The sequence below is a fragment of the Piliocolobus tephrosceles genome, chromosome 15 (genome assembly GCF_002776525.5).
Source record: "Piliocolobus tephrosceles isolate RC106 chromosome 15, ASM277652v3, whole genome shotgun sequence".
Lineage (NCBI taxonomy): Eukaryota > Metazoa > Chordata > Mammalia > Primates > Cercopithecidae > Piliocolobus > Piliocolobus tephrosceles.
In genome coordinates this window covers 1677598-1704663 of record NC_045448.1, presented here as the reverse complement: position 1 = coordinate 1704663, position 27066 = coordinate 1677598, and the positions used below count along the sequence as shown (strand labels likewise).

Below are 27066 nucleotides of genomic sequence, written 5' to 3'. Positions count from 1 at the left end.
CTTAATCCAGTCTGTCACTGATGGACATTTGGGTTGATTCCAAGTCTTTGCTAATGTGAATAGTGCCTCAGTAAACATACGTGTGCATGTGTCTTCCTGGAGTCGGGCCGGAGCGGGACGTACCGTTTCTCTCTTCCTGGGGTTCGCGCTGGAGCGGGACAGTACTCTGCGAGCATGGCTCTCACGTTGCTGTGGCATCATGTGAAAGGAAGTCCATGGGGATGAATGTCAGAATCTCAACACATCTGAGCTCAGTCTTCTCACCCCTGGGTGGATCATAGTTTTCTCGTTGTTTTGCTCTTGGAAGCACATCTTCGTTTTTTTCATCCAGCCCATTTTCCTTAACTTGCTCTTGAAACAGATTCCCAAAGGCCACAGGATCCGTGAAAACGGCACACTCCACACTCAGTTAGTTCTGAGTGAGGGATCTTTGGTTAAGGCACCCAACAGAAAGTCAAGAGCCTCAAGGAAGCAGGCCCTGTTTTTCTCTCCCAGAGGTCAGAGCAGGGACTGAGCCCCAAAGCTAGCACCGTCTCCAGGGGGTGCCCAGCATCTCACATTTGGACACGCTACCATTCCCAACGTCCGTCTGGGCCAGCCCCGCATCCCTGGCCTCCTGGATCACTCCACTGTTGTGAGCCTCCTGTTGGACACTGGAGTCTCCAGGATCTGTGGTGTATTCGTAACACACCTGCAGCAGCTCCTCCTCTCCTTTCCTCCTCCTTTCTCCTTCTCCTCCCATCTTCTCCACTCGCCTCTCTCCTTCTTGATTTTCCCTCTCCCCTGTCCACTCGGCCGATTCTCATCTTTCCCCGGGATCACGCCTCACTGATTCCAGAGCCAGAACATGAGACAGCCACATACCTGCAGCATTTGCAGCAGGTGCTCTGACCTCTCTGCCCTCCTTGGCCCTCTTCGTAACCAGAGGGAAGACATGAGAAGCAGAGGACAATGTAATTTTTAGCAACTGCTATGGATGGCTACTTCCTGACTCAGAGCTCCAGATAAATTTCATTTTCTTTCCTAGAATCTTCTTCAATCTTCTCAATTTTATATGACCTGGAAAGTCCATGTGAACTCACCAATAAAAAGCACAAAGAGAGGAACGAATGAGCCTTTGAGCTTTAAAAACAAATGAGCCCTACCCCATAGATCACATGATAGATTCTAGATCTGGGGGGTGGGCATTATTGATAACAAGGGAACATGTAAGAAGAGTTTAGTGCAGTAAACTCTTAGTAGAGTACTTTAGTAGAGTACTTAACTCTTTACATCTGTTTCCTTGCCTGCAAAATAAAGATGTTTGGATTATCTTTCTTTTTAAACCTCTTGAGAAATTAAGTCTGTGAAATAACTTGTAAATTTGACATATAAAACAAGATTTGAAATGAGGGAAAAGACAGATTCCGTGGTAGAAAGGAAGAATATGTTCCATTTTTTAAAAAATGGAAGACTGAAAGAGGAGTAAATAAACCCCAAAAAAGCTTTAAAATCATACATGAGGATGGGACACGAGGCAGAATGTGGGAGGAAGAAATAGAAAACAGCAAGTGACCCCCAAGCGTGAGAAACCTCAGCGAATTCCAGGATTGCACAGGCTGCAGGCAGAGCAGCGTCTTTAACACCCCCCAAAACCCCGATTAGAATACAAAATCTTTTCCCTATGAGATAAGTTAAGGGCTACAAAAATAATAATAATAATAAAAGATCCACAAACCAGGCAAACAAGAAAAAGTAGAAAGCAAAAAATAACACGAATATTAAAGATGAGGATAAACATTTCCGCTAAAGAGGAAAAACATGGACATCCCTCCTGTCTAGGTGACTCTAGAAATCCTTCCTTTCTTCTGTCCTGGAAGACCTGCCTTTCCTAAGGCAAGCTGAAGTCTACCAGCTTTTGGAAACTGATCTGCTTTTAAATTCTCTGAACCTCCCTTATGTAACTGAAAAGGAGTCTAAGCCCTCCTGGAGGGAGATGGGCAGTGGCCATCCCCATGCCCGGAGGGAGATAGGAGGGAGGTAGGAGGGAGGTAGGGGGGAGGTAGGCAGTGGCCATCCCCATGCCGGGGCTCAGCCGTGGAAGAAGTCGCTGCCCTCAGGACCCCTCCAGGCCCACACCGGAGTCTGTCTGACCCCACACAGAATGTGTCTTTCAGTGTCTCAGGGCTTCAGGGTCCTCAGATTTCAACAAATAATGTCTGAGCCGTGTTGGGTTTTTGGCCATTGTTGCCGCTTCCCTGTGTGCCCTCTGGGGCCAGGGAGTGAGTGTGTGCGCCAGTGTGTGCATGTGGTGAGCAGTGGTGGTGCTGGCCATGAGTGTGGTCGCCGTGGTGGTGGTGGATCATCCGTCTCGGGCTCACAGGAAATCCATGGGTTCTTGGTGTTGGAAAATTGGTGTTGTCAAGGCAGTAGCCCTTGCAGAGAACCCCTCCCAGCCCCCACCATTAACCCTCCAGGATGAGTGACTCATTCCACAGGGGGTTCCTTACCCTAAGGGACAAACAGTCCTTGCCTCTGAGAGTGATAAGGACAAAGGACCGTTTGTGAAAGCATCTCCAGACCATCTAATAATGGCTGTGTTGAGAGTAAGGGAGAGATGCTCAGTCTTACACATCTCATCCCAGATCCCCCCGCCAGAAAGGAATTCCCTGCAACAACCTGCATAAAATGTATTTTGAAGTGTGTTTTTACTACATATAAATGGTATTAGCTGCTTTAGAGCTCAATGTAATCAACTCAAGGTGAGTACCTCTCTTGCGACCCCAGGCCCCAGTGTCCCAACCCTGGGTGAGGTCCGTCCCTTTGCATGTGGAATTGGGGGGCCCCTGCATCCAGAGCGTGTGGTTGAATGCATCAGGCCCTGGATGAAACTCACTCTTCCACGCGAGGGCGAGAGGCTGGGGTGGTGGTTCTGTTGCCTTGCGTCAGCTGCACCAGTCACCTTTTGTATTTCTTTTTTGCATGGGTCCTCCGAGTCCAACCCCAATACTGGCTCCGGCTGCCCCAGCCTCTTGCTTAGCCGCTCCACTGCTGCTGGACGTGCATGTGCTCTGGCAGCAGTTCCCATGGACACATCCCGTTAAGTGAATGGGACGTCAGGATGTGCTAGGTACGTTCTGCCGCACTGGACAGGAGCCTATTGCTGGATGTACTTGGGGCGCCTTTCGGCCCTGCAGCGGTTCGCAGTGTTGGCAACAAGGGCAGCATGATCAACACAGAGGGATGAGTGAAGATTCCTAGGCTGCATGGTCGGGAGACAGACAAACTGCATGCAGCATGGACAGTGACGCTGCTGCGGCAGCCCCTGGGTGCTCCTCAAACAGCCAAGCCGCAGCGCGAGAGTCCCCAGAAAACAAGCCCGGGAGTGGGACCAGACCCGTCACCAGCACTGCCCGGGTCCACTTTCCCAGAGCCCCTCTCATCCAGCACGCTGTCCCCAAAGCTGGGGCAGCATGCGTGCGTCCTCCAGGGCATCGGCGCACCAGGGCCGGGGGCAGGGCGGCTGGATGGGACATGGTGCAGGTGAGAGGCTGACCCAGTGCTAATGTAGGCACTGGAGCCGTACGTCACAGTGTAGATCCCCTGGCCAATATTCCTGCTGATCAACAGGTGATACTACCTGCATGTTGTCCAGATGGAACAGGGGTGTGTTCTGGTTACTACAATTATTGGGCATGATAGAACTAATAATGCTTCTTCACCCGCCCCATTGCTATTTTGCCTGCCATAACTTCACAGTTCTTGGACCCTCTCAGCCACAAGGCCCTACGACCAGAACGTTGGAGTTTCATTTGCATGATGACCCTTGCACGTTCTCAGCAACCTGGGGCCTAGCCCATTCCAAAATCTTATCTGCATCATGAAAAAGAAAATTTAAAAAAAATTATGATAAGGTTACTTTTAAAATTCTTTCCCATGTATTTGTTGTTGTTATTTTCGAGTGTAATTTAAAAAGAAAAGTACTGGGAACCAAAAGAAAGAAAGGAGTTTTGTGTTTACAGTTTACATACATCAGAAAGCAAACCTTCCACCTAAATGCCCCTAATAGAGACAAGTCTACTTCACACTTTGAAATGTGTAGGTTTTCCTACTACTGGAATATCCTAGACATCACGTTGTAAAAAACCCTCACCTGACTTTCAGGAAACCAAGCAGAATGGGAGACCCTCTCAGAATCTCAGGGACAAAGGCTCTGGGGAGACCGAGAGTGACTGAAGCTTAGTGAGAAGAGCACCTTGCCCCAGGCTGTCAGGGTGTGTGTGCAGCACTCTTCCGATATCTGATACTTCTAAGTAGCAGGCATGCCACCGCACCCTTTCCTAATGAGAAGCTTTGGGAGAGGGTGAGGGCACAGGGCAGGGAGGCTGAGGTGCCTACGGGGGAGGCAGCGGAGACTCCACCCAGGAGAAGGTAGCAAAAGGTGGCTTGAAAAATATCAAAGCCCTGTGCGGCGGGATCCTGCGCTGCTGTATTAGCATGGGAAGAAGTGCAAAATATGCACACCTCGCATGGAATTCCAAAAGAAAACGAAACCGCTGAGTCTCTTACAAATTGAAAAGTGACTTACAGGATTTGCCTTTCCTTGAGTTTCAGGTAATCTCTTTAAGAAACTGACCAGAAGTGATGCAGGGTAGTTGTTTCCCAGTGTCCCCGGGGAATTGGTTCCAGGACACCCTAAGGATACCAAATCCAAGGGGTCTCCAGTCCCTGCTTCGAGCTGCACACATCCTCTCAAGCATTTTAACCTTCTCTGGATTACATACAATTCTTAATACAAAGTAGATGCTATTGACAGAGTTGTTATAGTGTATTTTTAAAATTTGTATTATTTTTATTACTGCTTTTTATCATTTTTCTCTGAATAGTTTTGATCTTTTTTTGTTGGTTGAATACAAGGATGTGGAGCCGTCGGATACGGAGGATCAGCTCCGAACTGCTTGCTCCTAACTAGCCTGGTCTCTTTCTGTTTGGAAAGAAAGCCGCAGCAGTGCAGACTAAAAATGAGTATCGAGCCTTTTTCTCCCATTTGAAATGTCTTCATTTTGCCTTTCTCTACATTTCTTTATTGTTTCCCATTTATATGACAAGAATCAAAATTAAAATATATATTTAGGCTGAGTGTGGTGGCCCACGCTCATAATCCCAGCACTTTGAGAGGCCAAGGCGGGCAGATTACTTGAGGTCAGAAGTTCAAGACCAGCCTGGCCCACATGGCAAAAACCCTGTCTCTACAAAAATACAAACGATTAGGTGGGTGTGGTGGTGCATGCCTGTAATCCCAGCTGCTGGGAAGGCTGAGACAGGAGAACCACTTGAACCTGGGAGGAGTAGGTTGCAGTGAGCCGAGATTGCACCACTGTACTCCAGCCTGGGCAACAGAGTGAGACTCTGTCTCAAATTAAAGAAAAAATACATATTTAAAAAAATTTTTTACCATGTCTCCGGTGCTTTAGAGCAATATATATTTTTAGGACCAGATCTATTTAGGCAAAATACAAGTTTTAAAATTGAAATTTTCGTGTAAGCGGGGCAAAGCCTTATTCATGTGGCCAGAATCATTCTGATTTACAAATATGTTTTTCTCCTGTAGGTAAGGCCTAATTATTTATTTTTGTTGTTTTCTTTTAATGCGGAGGATAAAGAAAAATAATCTATTTTTTCATATTTTGTGTTTTACTAATTAAGTCTCCATAATAGAGCTACCATGAAACACAGGAATGAAAAAAGACACATGAGTTGGCTCTCTGAGAAATTCTTAGAAGAACTCAGAGTCTCTCCATCGGACATTTACATTATTACTCCAAATATTCAATGTTGTTCCGTACATTTTAGCTGCTGAGCTCAAAATCAGGGGAGCCTTTGAGAAATGACTCAGTTAGATGAGGGCAGCCTCCCAAATCATTAATCCGGACAGAGCTGAAACATTCTGGGAATCCTTTTAGCCTTCATTCAGAGGACTTTAAAAAATAATAATAGTAAGTAGTTAACTCTATCATGATGAGAGATTCCGTGTCTCTTCTAGGTACTTCTCCCTTTAGACTGATTTGGAGATAGATATTGGTGGACCGGCTGGGTCTCGGCCCGTGGTCATGCTCCTGTAAGACACTGAGTCACGCTGGGAGGACTCCCAGGCCCTGCTGACTGGCTGGGTCTCGCCCCACGGTCATGCTCCTGTGAAACGCTGAGTCAGGCTGGGAGGACTCCCAGGCCTGTGGCCTCTGAGCTTCCACGTGCACTTGCTCTGCAGGCGATGGTCGGATGTTGTCCTCACTGACTCTGGGCGTTCAACAAAAGCACGTGGCAGCTTGTCCCGACCCCTGGACGATGAATGTCTGTGCTGTGGGCTCTGTTCTGGCCTCTGTCTCCAGGAGTCTCTGCCTTGTTTTCTAATAGCACTGATGTAAAGTGGGTTTAGGCAGTAGAATGTGCTGTGCTATGAGCATTCATTTAACTAGAGGCAGCCCTATCCTGAAGAGCATGTCCTGCTTTCAATGCCTTGCTGAACACAACTGCAAGCATTTATTTGATTTCCATTCTATTTCCTTTTGAAAGAGAGAGGATGGGATGACAGACTCTAGAGGGAGCACTTTCAAGACATTTGTATGAGTAACTGGGCTACAGAACAGCTTCAGTCGGTGGACACAGCTGTTTCGTGTACACCACCCTGCTTCAGGTTGTGGTTTTGTAAATGGGAGGAGATCAGCACAGCAATGGGTTTATGTCCTGAGAGGGAACACATCAGAGAGCATCCGAAAAGCCAATTGGTGGGTGTTCCAGCTGCGTGACGTGCACCAATGGAAAATTATATGATTTTTGATGATGATGTATTTCAATGCCTAGATATTGAGTTCTTTTACGTTAGGGGACACATCTTATGACCTCCGTGGACGTGTGGTCAATGCTGCTGCTTACGTAGGCTCACAAAGCTTGTCTCTTTGGGGGTGGATAGTAAAGACAAGGCCAGGAGCACAAAGGGGCAAGGGGTCAAGTCCGAGGGTTTCTCTGATGCCTCAGATCTGCAAAAGCAACAGGAGCAGCTGTTTCTATCTGAGAAGGGCTCCTGCCCTGAAGTCAGAGTTCCAAATGCTTACGAGTGTCCCTGTCTTTTACTTTTTGTTTTCTTGTTGTTGCTTGGATGTTTTTGTTTTGTTTTGTTTAGAATTTGCCTGAATTTTGCATATCGGCTCTAATGAAAATACTGCTTAAAATATTTTATTATGTTTTTTTCATCACCATTCTTAAATGTCTATACAAGACAAATAATAGTAATATGTACAACTAAAAGTTATTTTCTCTTAATATGTACAACCAAAAGTTATTTTCTCTTAAATTCTTTTTCTTTTTCTTTTTTCTTTTCTCTTAAATTCTTAATCTCAGGCAAACCCATGACCAGAGATGAAGCAAGATCAGGAATATTTTTGTCTTGAAAATATCCGTGGGGCGGCTCGTGTGGGTTTCGAGATTATTTGTTCATCATTTTCTTTCTCTAGTTGTTTTTACCAATAGTATCTTTGGAAGAGAAAAGAAAATCTATATATATATATGTATATATAACCAAGCGTTTTATTTAATGCAAGTTTACACCTTAACCATCTACAGGAACTTAAAATAGCCTTGCTGCTATTGGTGGTGGTAACTGTCAGGAAAGCAGGCGGGGGCTAGGTGAGTGGTGCTCTTCCCATCCCCACTCCGCTCCCCAGCAGCCTGAGTGCTGCAGCGCTGAGAGCCGGAGAGAGGCCGTTTCCATGGAAACCCAGTCAATCTCTTCTGCCATTTCCAAACCCAAGCTGTGCAGCACAGACTGCCGTCTGATTCTATCCACGGGGGATGCCGATTGTCCCACCTGGGCTTCCTTCGTGGAAAAGGCGTGCTCCTAGATGGGCAGATGCAAATCGCATGTTTGTAAATCAATTTCACGCCACGCCCATTGTCGAGGATCCTGGAGCTGACTGGGTTTGAGAGGCGAAGATCCCTTTTGTTAGATGAACAGTCACTCCCTCATCCATCGACTTCAGAACATTGTTTTTTTTTTTTTTAACGTTGAGATTTCTTAAAGCTAGGAAATTTGCATGTAAATCTATGAGTTTTTAAAGAGCCTTAAATTCTTGCACAGTAACATAAAAATGGATACCAAGAGCGGTTAGAAGGAGGAACCATTGAAAAGCCGGTCGGGGCTGCCTTGTGTGGTCTAGAAGCACCACCTAAAGTTGGAAAAGCTGAATTACTACCCCCGAAAACCGGGGCTGGTTATCTCAGGGAGACACAGCCAGTGTTTCCAGCACGTCTCTGCTCTGGGCGCTGGTGATGGGAATTGACGTTGAGGGCAGCCTGAACTGGCGTTCACAGGAGCCTGTGCAGGCGAGCGGAGGCGTCTCAGGAGGAGACCACGTCAGGCCCAGGAGGCCTGTGAGCCTTGTCAGGCCAAAGAGTTTCCCCACATTCATGCAGGCGACTAGCAAGTGGCATGCGTGGGATGCACGCCCCACCCACCCACCTCGAAACCCTGGAAATGAGAACAATCCTTTTAAGAGAGAAAGGCCTCTTTCCAGTGATTTTTTTTTCTTCCTCAACACGGTGAAAGCTCTAAAAATAAGCTAAGTCAATCTAGTTTTGTTTGTTCTCATGATGAAAAAGGACATTTTAAAAACCTTTTTACTGAAACCTAGTTTGATTTTAAAATAAAGGGGGTAACACTCATCTAATCCCACTGGTGTAGACTTCAGCACCACACCTGCTATTTGCAATTAATCTCATAACACAGATACATTTGAGCTTGCAGTCTGCACTTGAGTAATGCTTAGTTAGTGGACTTTGGTGGAGCCTTCTATATGTATCATTAATCTCTTTACATAATCACATTTAATGATGGTCCAGTAATCTCAAAAAAAGCCCTAACTTAAAGACTAATTAATAAATTAAATAAAACGAAACCCACACAGTGTCCCCCCACCACCTTCAATGCTAGCAGTTGTGAGTTGTATTTATACTGAAATCTAATGTTTTCAAAGTAGTTCAGGTTCTCCCACAACCCCATCCCACCCCAGAAATGCAGCAAGAGCCATCAATTGTTTTATTCTACTCTCCCAATATTGTATAAATCCAGTGTTCTTTAGCTTTTTAAGATATAAATTGGGAAAGTGTTATTAATAAGCTTTTTAAAAAGGCATATTCTCCCATAACAAGAAGGACATATAAACCAAGCAATAAAAATATTGGACAGGACATTAAGTTACCACAGTCACTGGTTAAAACACCTATTTTCTTATCAAACAATGGATTATACATTCATAAATGACATTTAGACACATAAAAACTACCACAAAAACTTTTATAGGTGGTAAAAATATGATTTTCACTGAATTATTTGGCTATAATATCTCACTTTAAATTTGAGAAGAGTCAACTTCCTTCTGCCCCAACAAAAAAGAACATCTCAAAAATGTTTAGCCATGTTAAAATGAATAAATTTTAAATAAACATGCACTATGTACTTGAATTAGAAAGTTTAAGAATCTTTTTCTTTTCTTAAGCAAAAAGTAATGCCAAGTATATATTACTGTTTCTTGATACATTTTTAATACAGATACATGCACCAAGATTAGCTTCTCTTGGATAGAATGATTTTTGTTGCTTTCAAATATGCCTTCCTGTGTAAGCTTATGGGTTTGGAGTTTACCCACATAAGGTGTCATTTGAAAAACCAGCTAGTTAAATTCAGTCATTTAATTTATTTTTTAGATAATAATTAGCAACTGACTGAATAGTTTTATGATCAAACTTTAAGTGTATGTAAACAGCTGTTACTTGAACAAAAATCAGGTCTAACAATTGGATTTGGAGTGTTGTTCATGATATGCAGAGACTGTTTGAAATACTTCATCACTGTTCTGCTTCAAACTCCTCTTTTAAAGACCCCAATTACCCTTAGTCTGAAGGGCGGTGATGGGAGCACACAGAAGAACCCTCCACTGCTTCTTCACTCAGTGACCCTCATTCTCCCGGGAGCAGGTCCTAAATTAGACTTTTCCTCTAAAATGATATGGAAAACATCCATTTCTATACCCTGAGATCTAGAGTTCTGTTCCCTTTCTTAGGACTAAAGGAGAGTACTGAAAACCATTTCCACATCCAAGTGTCAAAATATGACATTCATACACTTAAAATTCGGCCAGTTTCATGTATTTCCACTCTAATCCCTGCTGTTCTCCTCTGATCTTGAGAAAGCCCACCTTAAGTAAGCGCCTTGCTGTCCTGGTCTCAGCCCCAATATCCTATCCGCAGTGACTTTCTGAGTGGAAAGCAAATTGAAATCTCTAGGAGCAGCAGACATGTATTAACTGTTTTTAAATTGTGATTCTTGATCTTGACAAGAAGTCAGGTACTCACTGAGGCAGGAAGGGGCATGGAGTACGCTTTGATGCTTCCCACTGGGGTAATATTGCTCACTAAGTTGCTTTATCCTTGTCATTTTTGGAGAGTTACCAATGTAATAGAAATAAAGGGGAATTTTTTCTTAATTTTTACATTCATAGTGGGTGCAAATGCAACTGAAATAGCTCAAAGTGCAAATGTGTTTGCAGTGCTATCTGATTATTCTTGAGACAGCATAGTTAAGAAGTTATACGGAGGGCAGTATAATTATAAAGCTCTTTTAAAAAAAAGTCTGATTAGAGAAATGGCAAGACCTTCATTAAGAAACAGGATGGGGTCGCCTTGGTAGGCTTCAGTAGATGAGCATGTGTCCCCATGAACTGTTCAGAGCCTCTCCACTGACTGACCTGGTGGATCTGAACTGATTTATGTTCTACTCATATTGCTCAAGAGTAACAACTATTTTAAGGGCTATCAAACCTGCCTGAGTGCAGTGGTCATCAGAGAGATGGTCGGCCTGCATTCCCATGGTCCAGATACAGGTCGCTACGCTCACTTCTCCCTGGGGCCACCCAGGCTGGCCGCAGCCCTGGTCAGTCCGTGGAAGGGGTGCCTTTGTAGTGCTGGGGTCTGAGTTCAGACTAAGAGCATTCCCTCAGACCTCGGGGCACGTCTGTTCATGTGTGAGCCTTGCTTCACGCGTGGGCTGGTGCAATAACAAGCCTCGTGGTTGCTGGCTCTCCTGAGCTTTAAGAATGAGGGGAGAAAAGGTGGGCTGTTAGGAGGGAAGACAGATTCTAGAATGAGCAGCCTGGGCACCAAAAGTGCGGCATCTGCTCCAGAGACTGTGGGGAGCTGAGCGGCCACGAAGCTCCGGGTGCTCCGGAAGGTGTGCGTGTGGCCACGGTGACTTCCAGCTCCACTCAGCCTCTTTCAAGTAGGAGGTGAAGCAATGGAGTTAGTTTGCTTTTTGGATAAAAAATAGTTAATTTTTCAGGGAATTTTATTCCTTTCAATTTTAACACAATTTGCGTTTTTGATTGTAGGTGCCCCACACCTGGCTGTGACGGTTCTGGGCATATCACTGGCAATTATGCTTCTCATCGGAGGTATGTAGAGATGCTACTCTTCTCTCCAAAATGTGCCTTCTCACTGAAATGGTGGGAATATCACTCACTTCAGCCTCCAAGCCTTGCAAAGCTTGACACCATGGGCAAAATTAGGGATCTAGAGGCTCTTAGCACCATAAAGCAGTGACGTCCTCATCGGAGCTTCTCTTAGAAAGCAAATCTTCGTCTTCCAGGGCCACTGTCTCCTCTCAGGACATCCCATGTGCAGTGCAAGTAGCCCCATGAGAAACATTCCTAGTCATCCAGCAGCACTTCTTTCTAAATTGGAAGAGTAAAGAAAAAAGAACAGTATCTACTATAAGATCTCCGAGAAAAGCCATCAAGAGACACACATTCTAATACCACTGAGAGTTGGTCTCTTAAATATTAAGATTGGACCACAAAGCTGTGCAGTTATTCTAAGCAGGCTTCAGTAGAGCTAAGTGCTACAGAAGCACTTAATGTTACAAAGTCTAGGCACTGTCTCTCCCAAAGAGAGGGTAATGTCCAAAATATAATATAGAGATTTGGTCATGTGAGATAACAAAAATTCTATGCTACTTGACATTCAGTAACTACTGGATGAACATGGAATTGAGGACAGGCACTATTTAGCTGAGAGTGGAAAGAAATTGTGGTACTATTTGAGAAAAAATTTACCACTTGTTAAAGACGGTACATCAGACCATTCCAGGAGGGGTGGGCAGGGCAAGAGGTCCAGGGGCCATGCAATGAGCTCCTGCAGTCAGAGACTGGACTCAACTTGAACCCCATTGAGGACAAGTGGAGAGCAGATTGGGGTCAGTGGATGGAAAATTCCCCACAGGAAGCGTCAAGGAGAAGGGATTTCTGGCCAATGGACTTGATGGGATCATTGCTGATGGCTGGCCAGGCTGGTAGGATCTCCAAGTGCTCAGACAGATGGTGGGGAATTGTTCTTAAGCTGATTTAGAAGGATTCTTGCTCGAACTGGATCCTACAAGGACAGAGAGGGAAGTCAAGGTCGGGTGCATTCTAGTAAAGGACCCAGAGGAGCTCAACTAAAGTTTTGGTCAAGAAGAAAACCTTTGTGGAAATATTGTCCACACAAAGGCAAATCCACTACATGCCATGAATGTTTAAGTCATGTGTAGATGTACCAACAGCCAATGCCAAGGTAAGGACAAGAATGTTTCTGAAATAAGACCGATTTAAAGTGAAGTCTCCCCATATGGGAAACAATGCTGCATCTATCAAATAAATAAACTAAGTTGTACAATACTGCTCCCCTTCATCTCTCTAAATTTTAGATTATAAAGTAGGCAGTCCAGAAGCAGGTGAAGCCTCCTGCTTTTAACATACTGCTTGCAAGAAAAAAGAAAGAAAGAGAGAAAAGGCAGGAAAGGCAGGAAGGCAGGGAGAGGGGGAAGGGGAGGGGGAGAGAAGGAAAGGGAAGGGAAGGCAGGGAGAGAGGGAGAGAAAGGAAGCTAGGAGAGTTAAAGAGAGTGTCAGCCGTGGATAATGGCCCCCCCGCCCCCCAGGGCAAGGTTGTCTGCACAGAGTCGCTGAGTGAAACCCATTGTCTGTCCCTGAGTGACCAGATCCCGGTGGTCAGAGGAAGGGACCCTCACCTGACTTGGCTGGCATTTTGGATTAAACAGAACTCACAGGATGATTGTTTTGTCATTAAAATCTCACTGAAAGTAATTTGTTCCTGTGCTCACATCCCAGTCATTTGAGAGCTATGTTTAAACAGCACGTGTCTACGAAAAGCACAAATTGTGAATGCCACCAAGGAAAAATGAAGTATACAACTTGGGGGAGGATTCTTCAGACTCAGTGCCAATGTCTCACGCTCTTGACCCAGATTCCTCAGCCTCTGCAGTGCTGGCATGTGGGGGCAGATGGCTGTTTGCCATGGGGGCCGTCCTCCACACCACGGGACCTGTGCGGCATCCCTGGGCCTCACCCACCAGATACCAGGAGCATCCACCCATTCGTGACAACCAAAGATGCCTGCAGTCACTGCTGAGTGTCCCCTGAGGGGACCACTGCCACAGACCAGGGGCAGCAGAGGCTTATTACCTTGATGTGGCTTCACCAGGCAGCACAGAAACAGCCACCACGTTTGGTAGAACAAGAGTGAGTCACGCCATCCAGCAAGACTGCCAGAATTAAATCACTGGTTTAGATTAAATAAAAATTTGTAAAACTCCAATTAAATATACAAAGACAAGAACATTCCATGCAGGTCTTTATTTCATCTTAGAAAAGCAATGTCTCGGCCCTATCACATGGCCAGAGCTTCTGGCGTGGCATAATGTCAGCACCCCGTAAGGTCAACACTTCCTGGTCACTTCGTGTCCAAATGTCTATTTTGCTACTCATTTTTTTTGGTGGGGGTTGTCATGTAAATTAGTCATCATGTTGTTTAAACATTTTATTCATTTTACATATATCTTAGACTGCTAAGTATTAATATAGCACAAACCCGTGATTAAAATCTAATCTAAGCTCAAATTTAAGCTACCATCTATGCCTAGAGTAAATAATCCCAGGGTAAGTCAATGGAGTTGGAAAGTAAGTGTGATTTGTGTTGGGCAAATCTGAGACCTAGACAGAACCCTCTCGGGGTTTTAGCGTATTGAAGGTGGAACACCTTGTGACATTACTTGTTCTAGTAACAGCTTCCCTAGCATAGACGTCTAAACGGGGCTGAGCACGTTGCTCAGAAGAAAAGTCCCCGCTAAAGAAAGATGGAGGCCCCAGTGAAATAAGTGCAGTTCTGTGTATATTGGCTGCTGAAGACAGACAGAAGCCAACAAGGAAACTCTCCCAGGTCTGTTGGCTCTTGGTGGCCGGAAATGCAAGTAGAAGGAACTTCTTTTCATGTTAATCTTCTATTGTCCATTTCCCAGGAACAGGAAGATAATGTTATGTGTAGGCAAACTTCACTTAGGTGATGATTCACTGGACTTCTTTTTCCCTCAGTTGTGCCATAATTCAAGGTAGTTGTGTGAGTTCAAGGCATCCTCCTCCCACGCTGTGGGCTGTTGTGAGACGGAAAGTCACCAAACAATGATCCTGAACGTGTTCAGAGCACAGATCTGCCTCGCGCATCTGTGGTGTCTGGAATCCTCCCTCCTGCTCCCAGGACAAAAGCACACGCTCCAATTCTGTCTGCAGTTGCAGAGTATTCCCAGCTCCCTTCTGAGAGAAAAGTGAGGCCAAGCCCTGGCCTTCTCCTGGGCCCGTTCTGGGAACTTAGGCAAGGAGCTGTCCTCCACCATCTCCACGGATGCGCTGAGAATTAGCAATTTCATTAACTTTTGAATTTGAGGAAACTGAGGGGCCAGGAGATACAGCAGCAGAGCTGCACTGGAGCCCATGTCATCTGACTCCAAGTCCCACCTCCTGGCAGCCCCACAGGCCTAGGCCCTGGAGGGAGTGTGTGTGCCTAAACCACCCGGAGAAGGTGGGGTTGTACCTGCCTCTTAGCGGTGGTGTGTTCTGGCCTCCACATAGCATCCGAAATGTCCCTAAGTCCACTTCAACAAATGTTTATTGACTGTGATGTTCTATCAAACAGTCCTCTATCTGCTGCTTTGCCGACTCTCCGTCCTCAGTGAACAGAGGCCCTGTTGACCATATGCCTGCAAAGTCTTCCACGTTGTTCACAGTCATCCACGGGGCTCCTCTTCATACTCTTGTTTTCAAACTAACAGACTGTTTCGTAAGTGTGTCCTCAAAATCCTGTTTTCCAGACACCTTTGCTCTTTTCTCCAACCACCGCCCACAGGCCCTCTCCTTCACCTGTAGTCTCCGGGTCCCGCCAGACAGGCCTGCCCAGGGGTGCTCCTCATTCTCTCTGTCCAGCCGTCTCACATGCCTTTTTCATAGGATCAGGCAAGCAGCAAGAGCTCCAAAGGCCCTGAAGTTGTTCCAACGCAGAAGTCAAGTCCACATTTTCCACAAATGATGATGCTCCAGGAATCTGACTCCCACTAGAACACCCTGTGGCTTCTACGGTTTCCGAATGGCATCTAATCACAAAAGAACATTTACTGGGCACCTGCTGCATACCAGAAATTACAGTGAGCATTTTACATATATCATCTCACCAGCCTATGAGATTATTGGTATCCTGACTGCAAATGAAGGTGCGTGGGCACGGGGATGCTCGGCTGCCCGTCTTCTCAGCGCCTGCACTCACCTGGAGCACTTCCATTCTGGTCTTTTACAATAATGCGCAAAATTGAAGCCTCCAGCATGGCAGTCAAATGGCCAGACAGTGTCTGCCCATGCCAACGCAGTGTGCTGTGGGGACTTTAAACAGGGACCCCAAAGGCCTTACCTGCTGTGAAATGAAGACATCACCAGGTCCTGAGGAAGACAGTGAAGAAACAGGCTTGATATCACGCAGAAGAGCCAGGAGCAAGTCTGCCTTGGAGGGTCTCAGGTCCTGCTGCCAAAATCCGGAGAGGCGGCTCCTCACCAGGGAGCCTCGGGAACCTTGTAAGGCGGTGCTGGTGCAACCCTGTCAGGATCTGCTCTCACACAGGTGCAAAGCTGTTTAGTCGGAGGGTCAGGAGGGTCACAGGATCCACTCTCATGCCGGGCACAGAGCTGTTTCACCAGAGGGTCAGTGAAGTCTATGCTATGCCCCCGGGCTCCGGGCCACACAGCCACTCTAGCACCACTTTGGCCTGGAGGCCACGAGGCACACTGCCCTTGACCACATGTCTCCTGGGATCCCAAATCCTCCAGTTTCTCATAATCCTGCACTCACCTGTTGTTGGCCCTTGCTCGCTGGAGCTGTCCGTGTGCTTACCCCCAGCCTTTCCCTCCCCCAGAGAACACAAGGCTCTGAAGTGTTTATAGCATTTCCAACATTTACAAAGTTCCAGATAAAGATGTGGACATATCATGAGCCCCTGTGAATTGTGGAAAACAGTTTCTGTCTAGGAAATTGTTAATCGTTTAAACGTAATCCCAAATGTCAGTGTGGAATTCCAGAAACCTAGTAAATTAGTAAATATCTATTTGAGTATGTAATCTGTCCCCGAGGCAAAGGAACAGCAATAACTAAGGCGTTCCTAGCCTCGAGGTACAGGTAATTATGAGGAAAGACATAAAAGCTAACCAGCCTGGCGCACTCCAGCACATTCCTGCACATTTAAGGGAAACCAAGATGGGCTCCAAGAGGGTGCACACTCAGGGCAGTGGCCTTGAGGCCTCCAGGCCGGGATGGCACTAGGGTGGAAATCCGACCTGAAAGATACTTTTCAAACAGGTATGTGCTTATCAAAGCCTAACGATAATGAATAAGTCATGACTTAATTCTGACGAGGCAGGGTGAGTCGGAGCCCGGGACAGGGGAGGTGAGGCTGAGCCACGGCGTGATGGACGGGGAGGGTCTCTAGGAGGTTGAGCAGAAAAGGATATTCCAAGCAAGGGAACAGCATTAGAGAACGTCTTACGACACCAACATTAATGCACATTTGACAGTGAATAATTCAGTTTGGCAACAGTTTCAGGTCTAAGCCTATGGGAGCAGCTACAAATGGAGCTTGCTTTAGGAGTCCAGTTGAATTCAGTATGAGGGGGTTAAACTTTATTTGCTGGAAAATAGATATTCACCCAGTGCAGGCTTAGCTTTTAGCCTAGAGAGCAGGCTGGTGAGAGACGAGAGGTACCAAGAGCACACTTGGGCGGTGACGTGACAGCCGGGAGTAGAGCTGGTGCAGGTGAGGAGAGCAGCAATGGGCCGTGGCCAGCAGGGTCAGGAGTGGGAGGGGCCCTGGGGAAGAAGGCAGGCACTAAAGAGGGAGGGACTGGGATGCAGCAAGCACCCAGGGGACATCATCGTCTGACATAAAGAAGTCCACCAGGAGGAGTGGGCCTTAGATTCTGTCTAAACACATTAACTTTGGGATTCTTATGATACGTTCAGGTAAGCAAAAGAGGAAGGATGAGAGGAGAAAAACAGCTTTCAGGGTCATCAGCAGATGAGCTGTTCCAACTCATGCACGAAAAGAAAACGACACTTTCAAAAATGGAAGATGGTGGCTGGGCGCAGTGGTAGCTCACGCCTGTAATCCCAGCACTGTGGAAGTCTGAGGCAGGCAGATCGCTTGACGCCAGGAGTTTGAGATCAGCCAACATGACAAAACCTCATCTCTACTAAAAATACAAAATTTATCCAGGTGTAGTAGTGCAAGTCTGTAATCCCAGCTACTCAGGAGGCCGAGGCAGGAGAATCATTTGAACCTGGGAGGCGGAGGCTTCAGTGAGAGGAGATCATGCCCCTGCACCACTCCAGCCTGGGCAACAGAGCAAGAGACTCTGTCTCAAAAAAAAAAAAAAAAAAGGAAGATGGATCCAAATCCTAAGCAATGAACTTGGATGTGAGCCCTGAGCAGAACATGGAGCCGCAGCTCTGACGCCCAGGAAAGGAGTGACTGCTCCACTCCCTCCAGGGCTTGGGAAGGGCCCGCAAATGAATCCCTGTGTTTCTAAAATTTGGAAGGAGAAGATGAGGGGAGTGACGTTTTGTGAGATTCAAATCTGGGCCCTAAAGAAGGGATCACAAGTGCAGACAAAGGTGAAAGTCAGGATCTAAAATCACAGAGCTCCTTCTCTGTGCCAAGCATTGTATGTATCATGTTATCATTTTCAGTTTTCACAGCCGATGACGCAGGTATTTCTGCCCCAAAATACAGACAAGGAACCTGAAGCACAGACACTCAGGCTACATCTGCACAGCCCATACATAGCATCGCCTCTTCCTTCTCTCCCTCAGTGCAACGCCTGGAAGAAGTGGCCGCTCAGATCCTTCTCACAAATAGTCATTCTGTAGAGAATCTCCACTCTTGGGTCCGTAGCAAGTACTGACTTTCCATCGTATGTTGTAAGCTGATAAGGGGAGTTTTAAATACTGAACAAGTTCTAATTCCATTGCTCCTAGAGTTCTAGTGCTTAGTGGGTGGGTAGGGAAACGTTCCCTTGTTTTCATCACGCATGAAAAGTAGCAAGAAGTAAGCAGTATAAAGGTTCCAGCCATGCATTAAGATGCTACAGTGAGAACAGGGGGCTGCTGGGGACCCTGGACTCCTGTGGGTGTTCAGTGCTGAAGGGGAAGCTAGGTCCTGCTGTCCTAGGGATGGAACAGAGGCCCTGGGCTATGGTGCATGGAAGAGGACCCTGTGGGGCACAGGCACTGAGCTACCCATCAAGTGAGTGGGGGCAGGTAAAGACCACGCCTCTCCATGCGCAGGCTTCTCACAGGTGCCCTCGGCCAGTGCCCCGGAAAGAGACCATAGGGCCTCTTCTCACCAACAGACATGGCTTTCAGATACGGGCTCCTGAGCCCCAGAGCTGGCATTCTAGGAGTCTAGAGCAGCCCGTGTGCCAAGGCCAAGGCTTCCTGGAGGCCACCGCATTGTCGGAGCCAAATCTTGTTGTTTTTGAGGATTTGTTCTGTTCGGTTTAGTTTTGCCCCCAGCCCAGGCCTCCCTAGTGGTCGAGAGCTGTCCCTGGCTCTCAAGTCTGCAGGGAGTGGCTCAGGGACAGGGCAGCAGGTAGGGCCTAAGGGAGCCCGGCCTCTGTGGTGGGATCAGGGACGGGGCTTCCCCCACAGGAATCCTACATCTGGGGAGATGGGATCCTGGGTAGGACTCCATAATTCTCCCTGAGTAACACACTTTAATTGTCCCTGGGTAGAATACCGTAATTCTCCCCTTCGTTCCTCTTTTCTTCATTCATGCATTGATTCACCCGCTCTGTGCAAGACTTTGGGCTAGGAATTGGGGAACTGCGGATAAACACTTGCATGGCTTATACTCCTAGGAATCGCCTCTCAGAGGAGCCTGTAGAGGAGAGAACCGTGTGAGCCTGCAGCGGCCGCACTGTGAAGACAGCCAGGCCCAGGCCTCTTGCAGGATGCAGAGGCCACACAGCTGGGAACGCGCCACAGATAAGGCAGGGACATCGGTCAGTCCGAAGGATGGAGGCAAGGGTTGCAGGGAGAGCCCAGCGAGGACGGCGGGGCCTGTGGGCAGGAGAGGGGCCTACGTGGCTGCAGGGCCAGGCCTCGAGGAGCCAACGAGCCGTGTGGAGGAACTCGGGTCCCCCTGAGGAAGCGAAAAGCCTCGGATGATGCTAAAGGCTGGCCTGGAGGTGATCCCAGCCAGGGGACCTACACTAGCACTGCTGGAAGCGGAAGCACCTGGAAGTAGAAGCCCCTGGAAGCGGAAGCTGGACAGATGAGGAGAGGCCTTGGGTGTGACATCAACGGAACCTGAGGAAAGCAAAACCCAGCAAGGACACGCTCAGTCTGCTGGCCTGGGGCTTTGGGTTGGTGACGTGGACGATGAGTCTAATTTTGGGGCATCCGAGCAGCTGTGCAGCATCAGGGGGGTGCAGGGGTGGACCTGAAGTCAACCCACGCTGGCCTCAGAGCCCCAGCGACCTGCAGGCAAGTCAGGAGCCAGAGGCTGGGGCGGGGGCGGAGGAGGCCGCCGTAGGAACAGGGAAAGGCCGGGGGAAGCACAGACGGGCCCCTCTTTCCAGATTCTCCCTGTAGGAAGGCGGGGAGAAGAAAGGCCCCAGCAGGCAGCGAGCTCAAGTGCCCTCGCCTCTTCTTTCCTCTCCCTATGAGGAGCGAGACAGAGGAAGGAGCAGAGGGATCCCCACTGGCTCCAGGAGGTGGGGCAGCAGGGGCCTGGAGTGAAGGTGCTATGGGGCCTGACAACCTCTTTCCTGCCCAGACCCAAACCCCGAACACTCCCCGCTCCCCGACCCGCCTGTGCTGAGGGGCTGCCCCTACCTGAAGAGGGAGGAGGATGGCCCAGGCCTGGGAGGCGGGATGGAGCCTGTCTTTAGGGGAGTGAGCACTTCCTCCTGGGAATCTGCATGTATCCAAGAATCAGAACTGACCAGGAAAACTATCCCTGAGCTCAGGAAAGCCAGAGAGAACCGTGGCCTCCCACCTGGACGCACCCATATGCCAGCACCAGGGCTGCCATTTCCACAGGACCCAGGGGCATGGCAGGAGATGACCCAATTTCTGGTTCTTCAATTCTTTTCCAAAAATCCCACTTATTTTATATATTATTGCATGTGGTGTGTATGTGTGTGTATTTTTCTGTTCCAGCTGAAAAAATTCCCTTTACAAGCATGTCCAAAGCTTCTGTACCCGAGGCTGAAAATTAAAGAAAATAAGCGTGTCCAGCTCCTCCTCTCCCATCTGCAGGCACAACCCGAAGCCTGGAATAAGTCACCAGCCCATCACTGTCTCCCAAGACACGAACTTGAAATGGAAGTGCTTGGGAAGCTGCTGTGAGGGACAGAGTCCCCAAGAATGAGGCTGGGAGTCTGTTTTCTTCAGTCATGTTCCCCTCCGACATGCACACGTCCACATGCACTCACTCGCTCTCTGTAAACAAAACCTCCCCCAGCATCTTTCCTGGTGACTCCCAGCTGCTTCTGCCCTCTCCCAGTGAACCAGTTCCCCTCCCGTTCACAGCATCCTAGCCCACCCCAGTCTCCCAGCTTTCTTGAAAGGGGACTGACGGTGCCTAAAGCCTTGGAGAGGACACAGGGAAAGAAGTCTCCTCCTGAATCTTGACTGTTTCCCCAGAAGCACAGGTTTCCGGAGAGAATCGAGTCACAGCCTCATCCATTAAGAAAGCTTGCTGGAATCAACGGTGCGGGGTGGTTTCTGAAACGTGTTTCTTATTTAGCCTTTCAGGTTGCCCGAGAGCAAAGAAAAGCGGTATCAGGATAGCACAGAGCAAAGAAGATAAGGAAGATCAAGAGCCCATCAGGTAGGAGCACCAGTGGGGCTGAGAACCGTAGCAGAGCTGCCGTGTGGGGATGAGTCATTCAAGCAAAGCACATCCGCTGATTGGCTGAAAAGTTACAGGGGCTGTCCAGCAGTAAGCTGATATCTATCAATCTGAGGTTCCAGGTAACCCAAATCCCCCTCAAAAAAACCTTCCTTCGGCCGGGCGCGGTGGCTCAAGCCTGTAATCCCAGCACTTTGGGAGGCCGAGACAGGCGGATCACGAGGTCAGCAGATCGAGACCATCCTGGCTAACACGATGAAACCCCGTCTCTACTAAAAAATACAAAAAACTAGCCGGGCGAGGTGGCGGGCGCCTGTGGTCCCAGCTACTCGGGAGGCTGAGGCAGGAGAATGGCGTAAAGCCGGGAGGCGGAGCTTGCAGTGAGCTGAGATCCGGCCATAGCACTCCAGCCTGGGCGACAGAGCGAGACTCCGTCTCAAAAAAAAAAACCTTCCCTCTCCGCTTGGTGGGGAAAGCAGCTGAATTATTGGGAACAGCAGATTGGTGAACGCTCCTGAAAGTACTAAATACAACACCACGAGCAAATGCTTCACTGGTATTCTGGCTTGTAAAGATAGTTTAGTTATACCTGCCTTGCTCTAAAGCAGGGCTTGGGGCCGCAGCGGACCCTGGGCTCATGGCCTGTGACGACCGACGGGCTGCCCAAGGGGGTGTTTGTCCCCATCCCACGTCAGCCATGCCTGGGCCCCAGAAACCCACACAGTAAACCTCACTCCACATCTTCAGAAAAAAATTTAAATAAAACAGAATCAAAATAAATTAAAGCGTACATTATTCAAATAAATTAAGATTTGCCAAAATAAATAGGAAATGCAAATTCTGGGGAACGCGAACTTTTCTGTTAATAAAAACAATGCAGGCAAACTCACCACTCAGGACACATGAGGAGCGCTTAGGACAGGCCCTGCCTCCTTCAGGCGCCTCTGCTGCCCTGGTGTGTGTCTTGGTCCTGCCATTCACAAGTTCCCAGGAATACACCTGCCCTGTGTCCATGTGCCAGCCTGACTCCAGGAGACTTCCTGAGACGTCTCTACAGCTTAGTATCTTCTCTAGCTGGAAGGGCATTTGAAGGCCTCCAGAAGACACAGCCAGACAAACGTCTTCTAGCCCTTGAGAAAAGCACGAAGCAGCCTCTTTAAAAATAATGCCACGACATCTTACTGACTTTGCATTTTTTCCACCCGAAAAGCCATGGTTCTGTCCCAAAATGGTGTCTTTCAAATACACGCTTGTATAGCTGCAAGCGGCTGCATGGTCTTTTGTGTGCTGAACCCATCAGTCCCCACCAGGCACATACACTTTGTTCCAGAAACTCCTTCCACCCGCAATGGGCCAGGCCTTCTGCGCAGGTGAAATAGTTCAGTCTTCCACTAGGTGGTGTCTTTTCGTGACTTTTCTTTCTCTCTTTTCCTTTTGCCCAGCCAGGCAATGGTTGTTCTTTCCTTCCTCGTGCCGGGTTATCCTGACTTTGTTACAGAGACCACCAGCCGATGGTGGCCAGGCCATAAAGCGTGTCCCCTCTGCCTGCCTGCAGGTGTCCGGTCCCCGGGTGCGACGGCCAGGGTCACATCACCGGGAAGTACGCGTCCCATCGCAGCGCCTCCGGGTGCCCCTTGGCGGCCAAGAGGCAGAAAGACGGGTACTTGAATGGCTCCCAGTTCTCCTGGAAGTCGGTCAAGACAGAAGGCATGTCCTGCCCCACACCAGGCTGCGACGGCTCAGGCCACGTTAGCGGCAGCTTCCTCACACACCGCAGGTGAGTGGCTGCGTCTGCGGGACCCTAGCTGGGATGGTGCCGCCGAGAGCCAACTGGCATGGCTGGTTACGACGGCAGCAGGTGCCAGCTTCTCCCGTCACCGGTGTTTAGAAAGAAATGGCTGAAAACTATCGTATCAACCTAACGAAATTCAAAGGCTTGGGGACAGCATTGAAACACCTTAAACTTACATTAGGGAGCACAGCCTCCTTCAGCCCCATCTATAGATGAACATGGCAGTTTTCCATTTTTAAAACTAGAATCCACAGTAAGATACAGACTTTCATTTTAGACATGCACATGGATATCTTAAGATTTAGTTACTTATTTCACCTGAAATTCACAGGCAGGCCTCACTGGGGGAAAGAGGATGGCGTTTGGCATGGTGGCTCCTGGTGAATGCCTGCGCCAAAGATGCATGAGAAAATTCCCAAAAGAGCCAATCAACCTCATTCATTTTTATTTGCTTCATTTAAAAAGAAATACATGCAGTTAGATTATCTTAGGAGAGGCCCGTTCTGTGCAGTCAGGTGGTGCAGTCGGTCCCTCTGTGAGGAGTGAAGACCCGGGGTGGGACCTGTCGCCAAGGCTGACAGCTCCCATTGCGCTCGGCACCCCTCAGCTTCCTCGAGGAGGCGGAGGGGAAGATACAAACATCACACGAACGACGTGAAGGTCATGCCCTTTGGGGAGATTTGCAGTGGTTTCCCTTCTGCTGCCCTACATGCCACTTTCTACAAAAATGACACCTGCGCGTCAAATCCATCTCAAACAGAGTGAACAACCGTGGGTATGCAGATTACAGGAATAATGGCACGTTCAGTAATAGGTGACTCTGATCCTTAAAGAAATGTTAAGGAAGATTTTTTTTTTAATTATTAAAGAAATTCTTGCTCAAGTAGAAAATTCAAACAATATAAATTGGTTTAAAGAAAAAAATTGGCCGGGCACAGTGGCTCATGCCTGTAATCCCAGCACTTTGAGAGGCTGAGGCAGGCAGATCACCTGAGGTCAGGAGTTTGAGACAGCCTGGCCGACATAGTGAAACCATGTCTCTACTAAAAATACAAAAATTAACTGGGCATGGTGGCTGGCACCTGTAATCCCAGCTACTCGGGAGACTGAGGCAGGAGAATCACTTGAACCCGGGAGGCGGAGGTTGCAGTGAGGCAAGATTGCACCCCTGCACTCCAGCCTGGACGACAGAGTAAGACTCTGTCTCATACAAAAAAAAAAAAAAAATTGAGAGAGAGAGCGAAAGTGAATGTCCTTTCCTGGACCTAATCTCTCAACTCCCTTCTCAAAGGCAAGCAGTTTCTGTCTTCTCTGGAACTGTAAAGCACCCCTATTTATACACATGGATCTCAGTGTCTCCCAGAACCCTGCATGAAGACAGGGGCCTCAGCTGCTCACCAGGACCACCCAGAGCCCAGCAGGCGGGGCGTTCCTCGTTAGGTGCACGGAACCCCAGGGTGTCACAGAGCCACCTCACCCTCCCCAGTGAGCCTGCTGCCGTGTGTGCCGCCCGGTGTCCTGTCCAGGTTTGATTGTTACAAAGAACTCCACGTGAACGTCCTTCCACACACAACTCCATGTCCTTGTGCAAGCAGATCTTCAGGATATATTCCTGGAAACAAGAATGCTAGCTTTAAAATTTTGACAGATTGTGCCAAAATGCCCTCCAAAAAAGTGTCTACTTTCCCAAACCTTTCACCATTAATAAAATGTTTAAAAATTTTGTAAAAACCCTGCCCATTTGACCTATGAGTAAGGGCTTGTATGTTTTGCTAGCCTGACACAAACGAAAACAGTTCCATCCTCTCATGTGAGCATTTCTGCACTCCAGGGATGGCACAGTTCAGAGCTGCCTCTGCGGAGCCTGGTGCTTTAGCTTTCCTCCTGCTGAGACTTTGCCCATTTGATTTAAGCAGCAAATACCAGGTGCCAGATAAGTGCTGTTCCCTCCCACTCCCCAGCCTCTGGTTGCATTGCATGTTAGGGTCAGAGGACAGCCCTCCACCAAGAACTCCGTCCTGCCGCTTGTTCCATGGGGGAGGGCTTAGAGCTTAGGAGCCACTGAAGTGGGAAGCAGGACCCCACCCCAGGTCACCCCTTCCCAAATGCCAGGCGTGAATTTCTGCAGCTAGAACCTCACCCACACGCCTGTCTACTCTGTTGCCAGCCTCACCTCAATTTCCACCCTTCCCTGTTTCTTTTCTCCAAAGGGAGCCTCTTCCCCAGGGTCCCGGGCACAGAGTGGAGAGCATGTTGTGATGCATGCACTGATCTCGACAAGCTGATGGAATCTTGGGGCGCAGGCTGATGGAATCTTGGGGGTGCAGGCTGATGGAATATTGGGGAGCAGGCTGATGGAATCTTGGGGCGCAGGCTGATGGAATCTTGGGGGCACAGGCTGATGGAATATTGGGGAGCAGGCTGATGGAATCTTGGGGTACAAGCTGATGGAATATTGAGTGCAGGCTGATGGAACGTTGGGGCATAGGCTAATGGAATGTTGGGATGCAGGCTAGTGGAATTTGGGGGCACAGGCTGATGGAATCTTGGGGGCAGGTTGATGGAATCTTGGGGTTCAGACTGATGGAATCTTGAGGCACAGGTCAATGGAATCTTGGTGGCAGGTTGATGGAATCTTGGGGTGCAGACTGGTGGAATTTGGGGGCACAAGCTGATGGAATCTTGGGGCCCAGGCCACATTAGTGAGTAAAATCACAGCTTACAGGCTCATGTTACTCAGAGAATTTGCAATGCTAGAAACTCCCTTCTCTAGAAAGCTGTATGCCTCTCACTTCACTCCCACCTGGTTGCCGCCCACCCTTGCCCAGGGCTCAGCAGCCTCCTCTTTCAGGATCCCAGGTCCCTGGAGGGCCCACAGAAGTCCAGGCATGATAGAAATGACTCCAGCTGCCCATGCCCCACCTACCCTACAGGGCCACAGCTTGATGGGAGAGGCCACAGGCTCCAGGCCCGGGTGTCAGTATTCACGTGCGGGATGTGGAGGTGGAAATGTCAGCGTGCTAGGCAGCTCTTGCTAGAGCCCTGCCGTGGGCTGGCTAAGCTGCACGGAAACGTTGACACTCCTCCATTTTACTGAAAGGCACCATCAGAACTCTCTGAACTGCTGGTTCAGCCACCTCCGAGGAGGAAAGGAGACCTCCCTGTGTGTCACAGGGCTCTGGGCGTGTTTGCCCAGGGACCAGCACCCCTGTTTGTGCAGCAAAGGAAAACCCGGGGCAGCAGCACAAGGGGAAAAGGGGCAGTCCAGGCCTGAGCACGGCGGACCTGGGTTCGGTTCTGTTCTTATAGTTGTGGTAAAGTATTAACATACTCATCTTTAGGTGCATGGTTCAGTAGTGTTAGGTGTACAGATGGTCCTCGACTTATAATTTTTCGATCTTACAATGGTGCAAGAGCAATATACACTTGGTAGAAATGGCACTTTGAGTATCCACACAACCATTCTTTTTCACCTGCATACACTATTCAATAAATTACATGAGATGTTCAACACTTTTGTATAACTAGGCCTTGTGTAAGTTGACTCTGCCCAGCTGTGGACTGATGTAAGTGTTCTGAGTGCATTTAAGGTGGGCTAGGCTAAGCTATGATGTTGAGTCAGTACAATTATTAGATGCATTTTTGACTTAAAATATTTTCAAGATACAGTATTTTCAACTTAAGATGGCTATATGGGGATGCTGACCCCGTGGTATGTGGAGGAGTACCTGTATCCACCCCCATGGTATGTCGAGGAGTACCTGTATCCATCCCCGTGGTGTGTTGAAGAGTACCTGTATCCATCCCTGTGGTGTGTCAAAGAGTACCTGTATCCATCCCCGTGGTATGTGGCGGAGTACCTGTATCTATCCCCATGGTATGTGGAGGAGTACCTGTATCCATCCCCTTGGTGTGTCGAAGAGTACCTGTATCCATCCCCGTGGTATGTGGAGGAGTACCTGTATCC

General features: G+C 48.2%; 1 protein-coding gene across 11 annotated transcripts in view; it reads left to right on the top strand.

Moving 5' to 3' along the window:
* Positions 1–27066, top strand: part of MYT1L (myelin transcription factor 1 like) — a 537379-nt gene that overhangs the window by 464911 nt on the left and 45402 nt on the right. For all 11 annotated transcript variants that reach the window (XM_023192653.3, XM_023192656.1, XM_023192648.1 and 8 more), the window contains 3 exons: positions 11418–11480; positions 21203–21286; positions 22863–23084. In XM_023192653.3, the coding sequence (XP_023048421.1) occupies positions 11418–11480; positions 21203–21286; positions 22863–23084 (369 nt within the window). The remainder of the gene's footprint in view (positions 1–11417; positions 11481–21202; positions 21287–22862; positions 23085–27066) is intronic.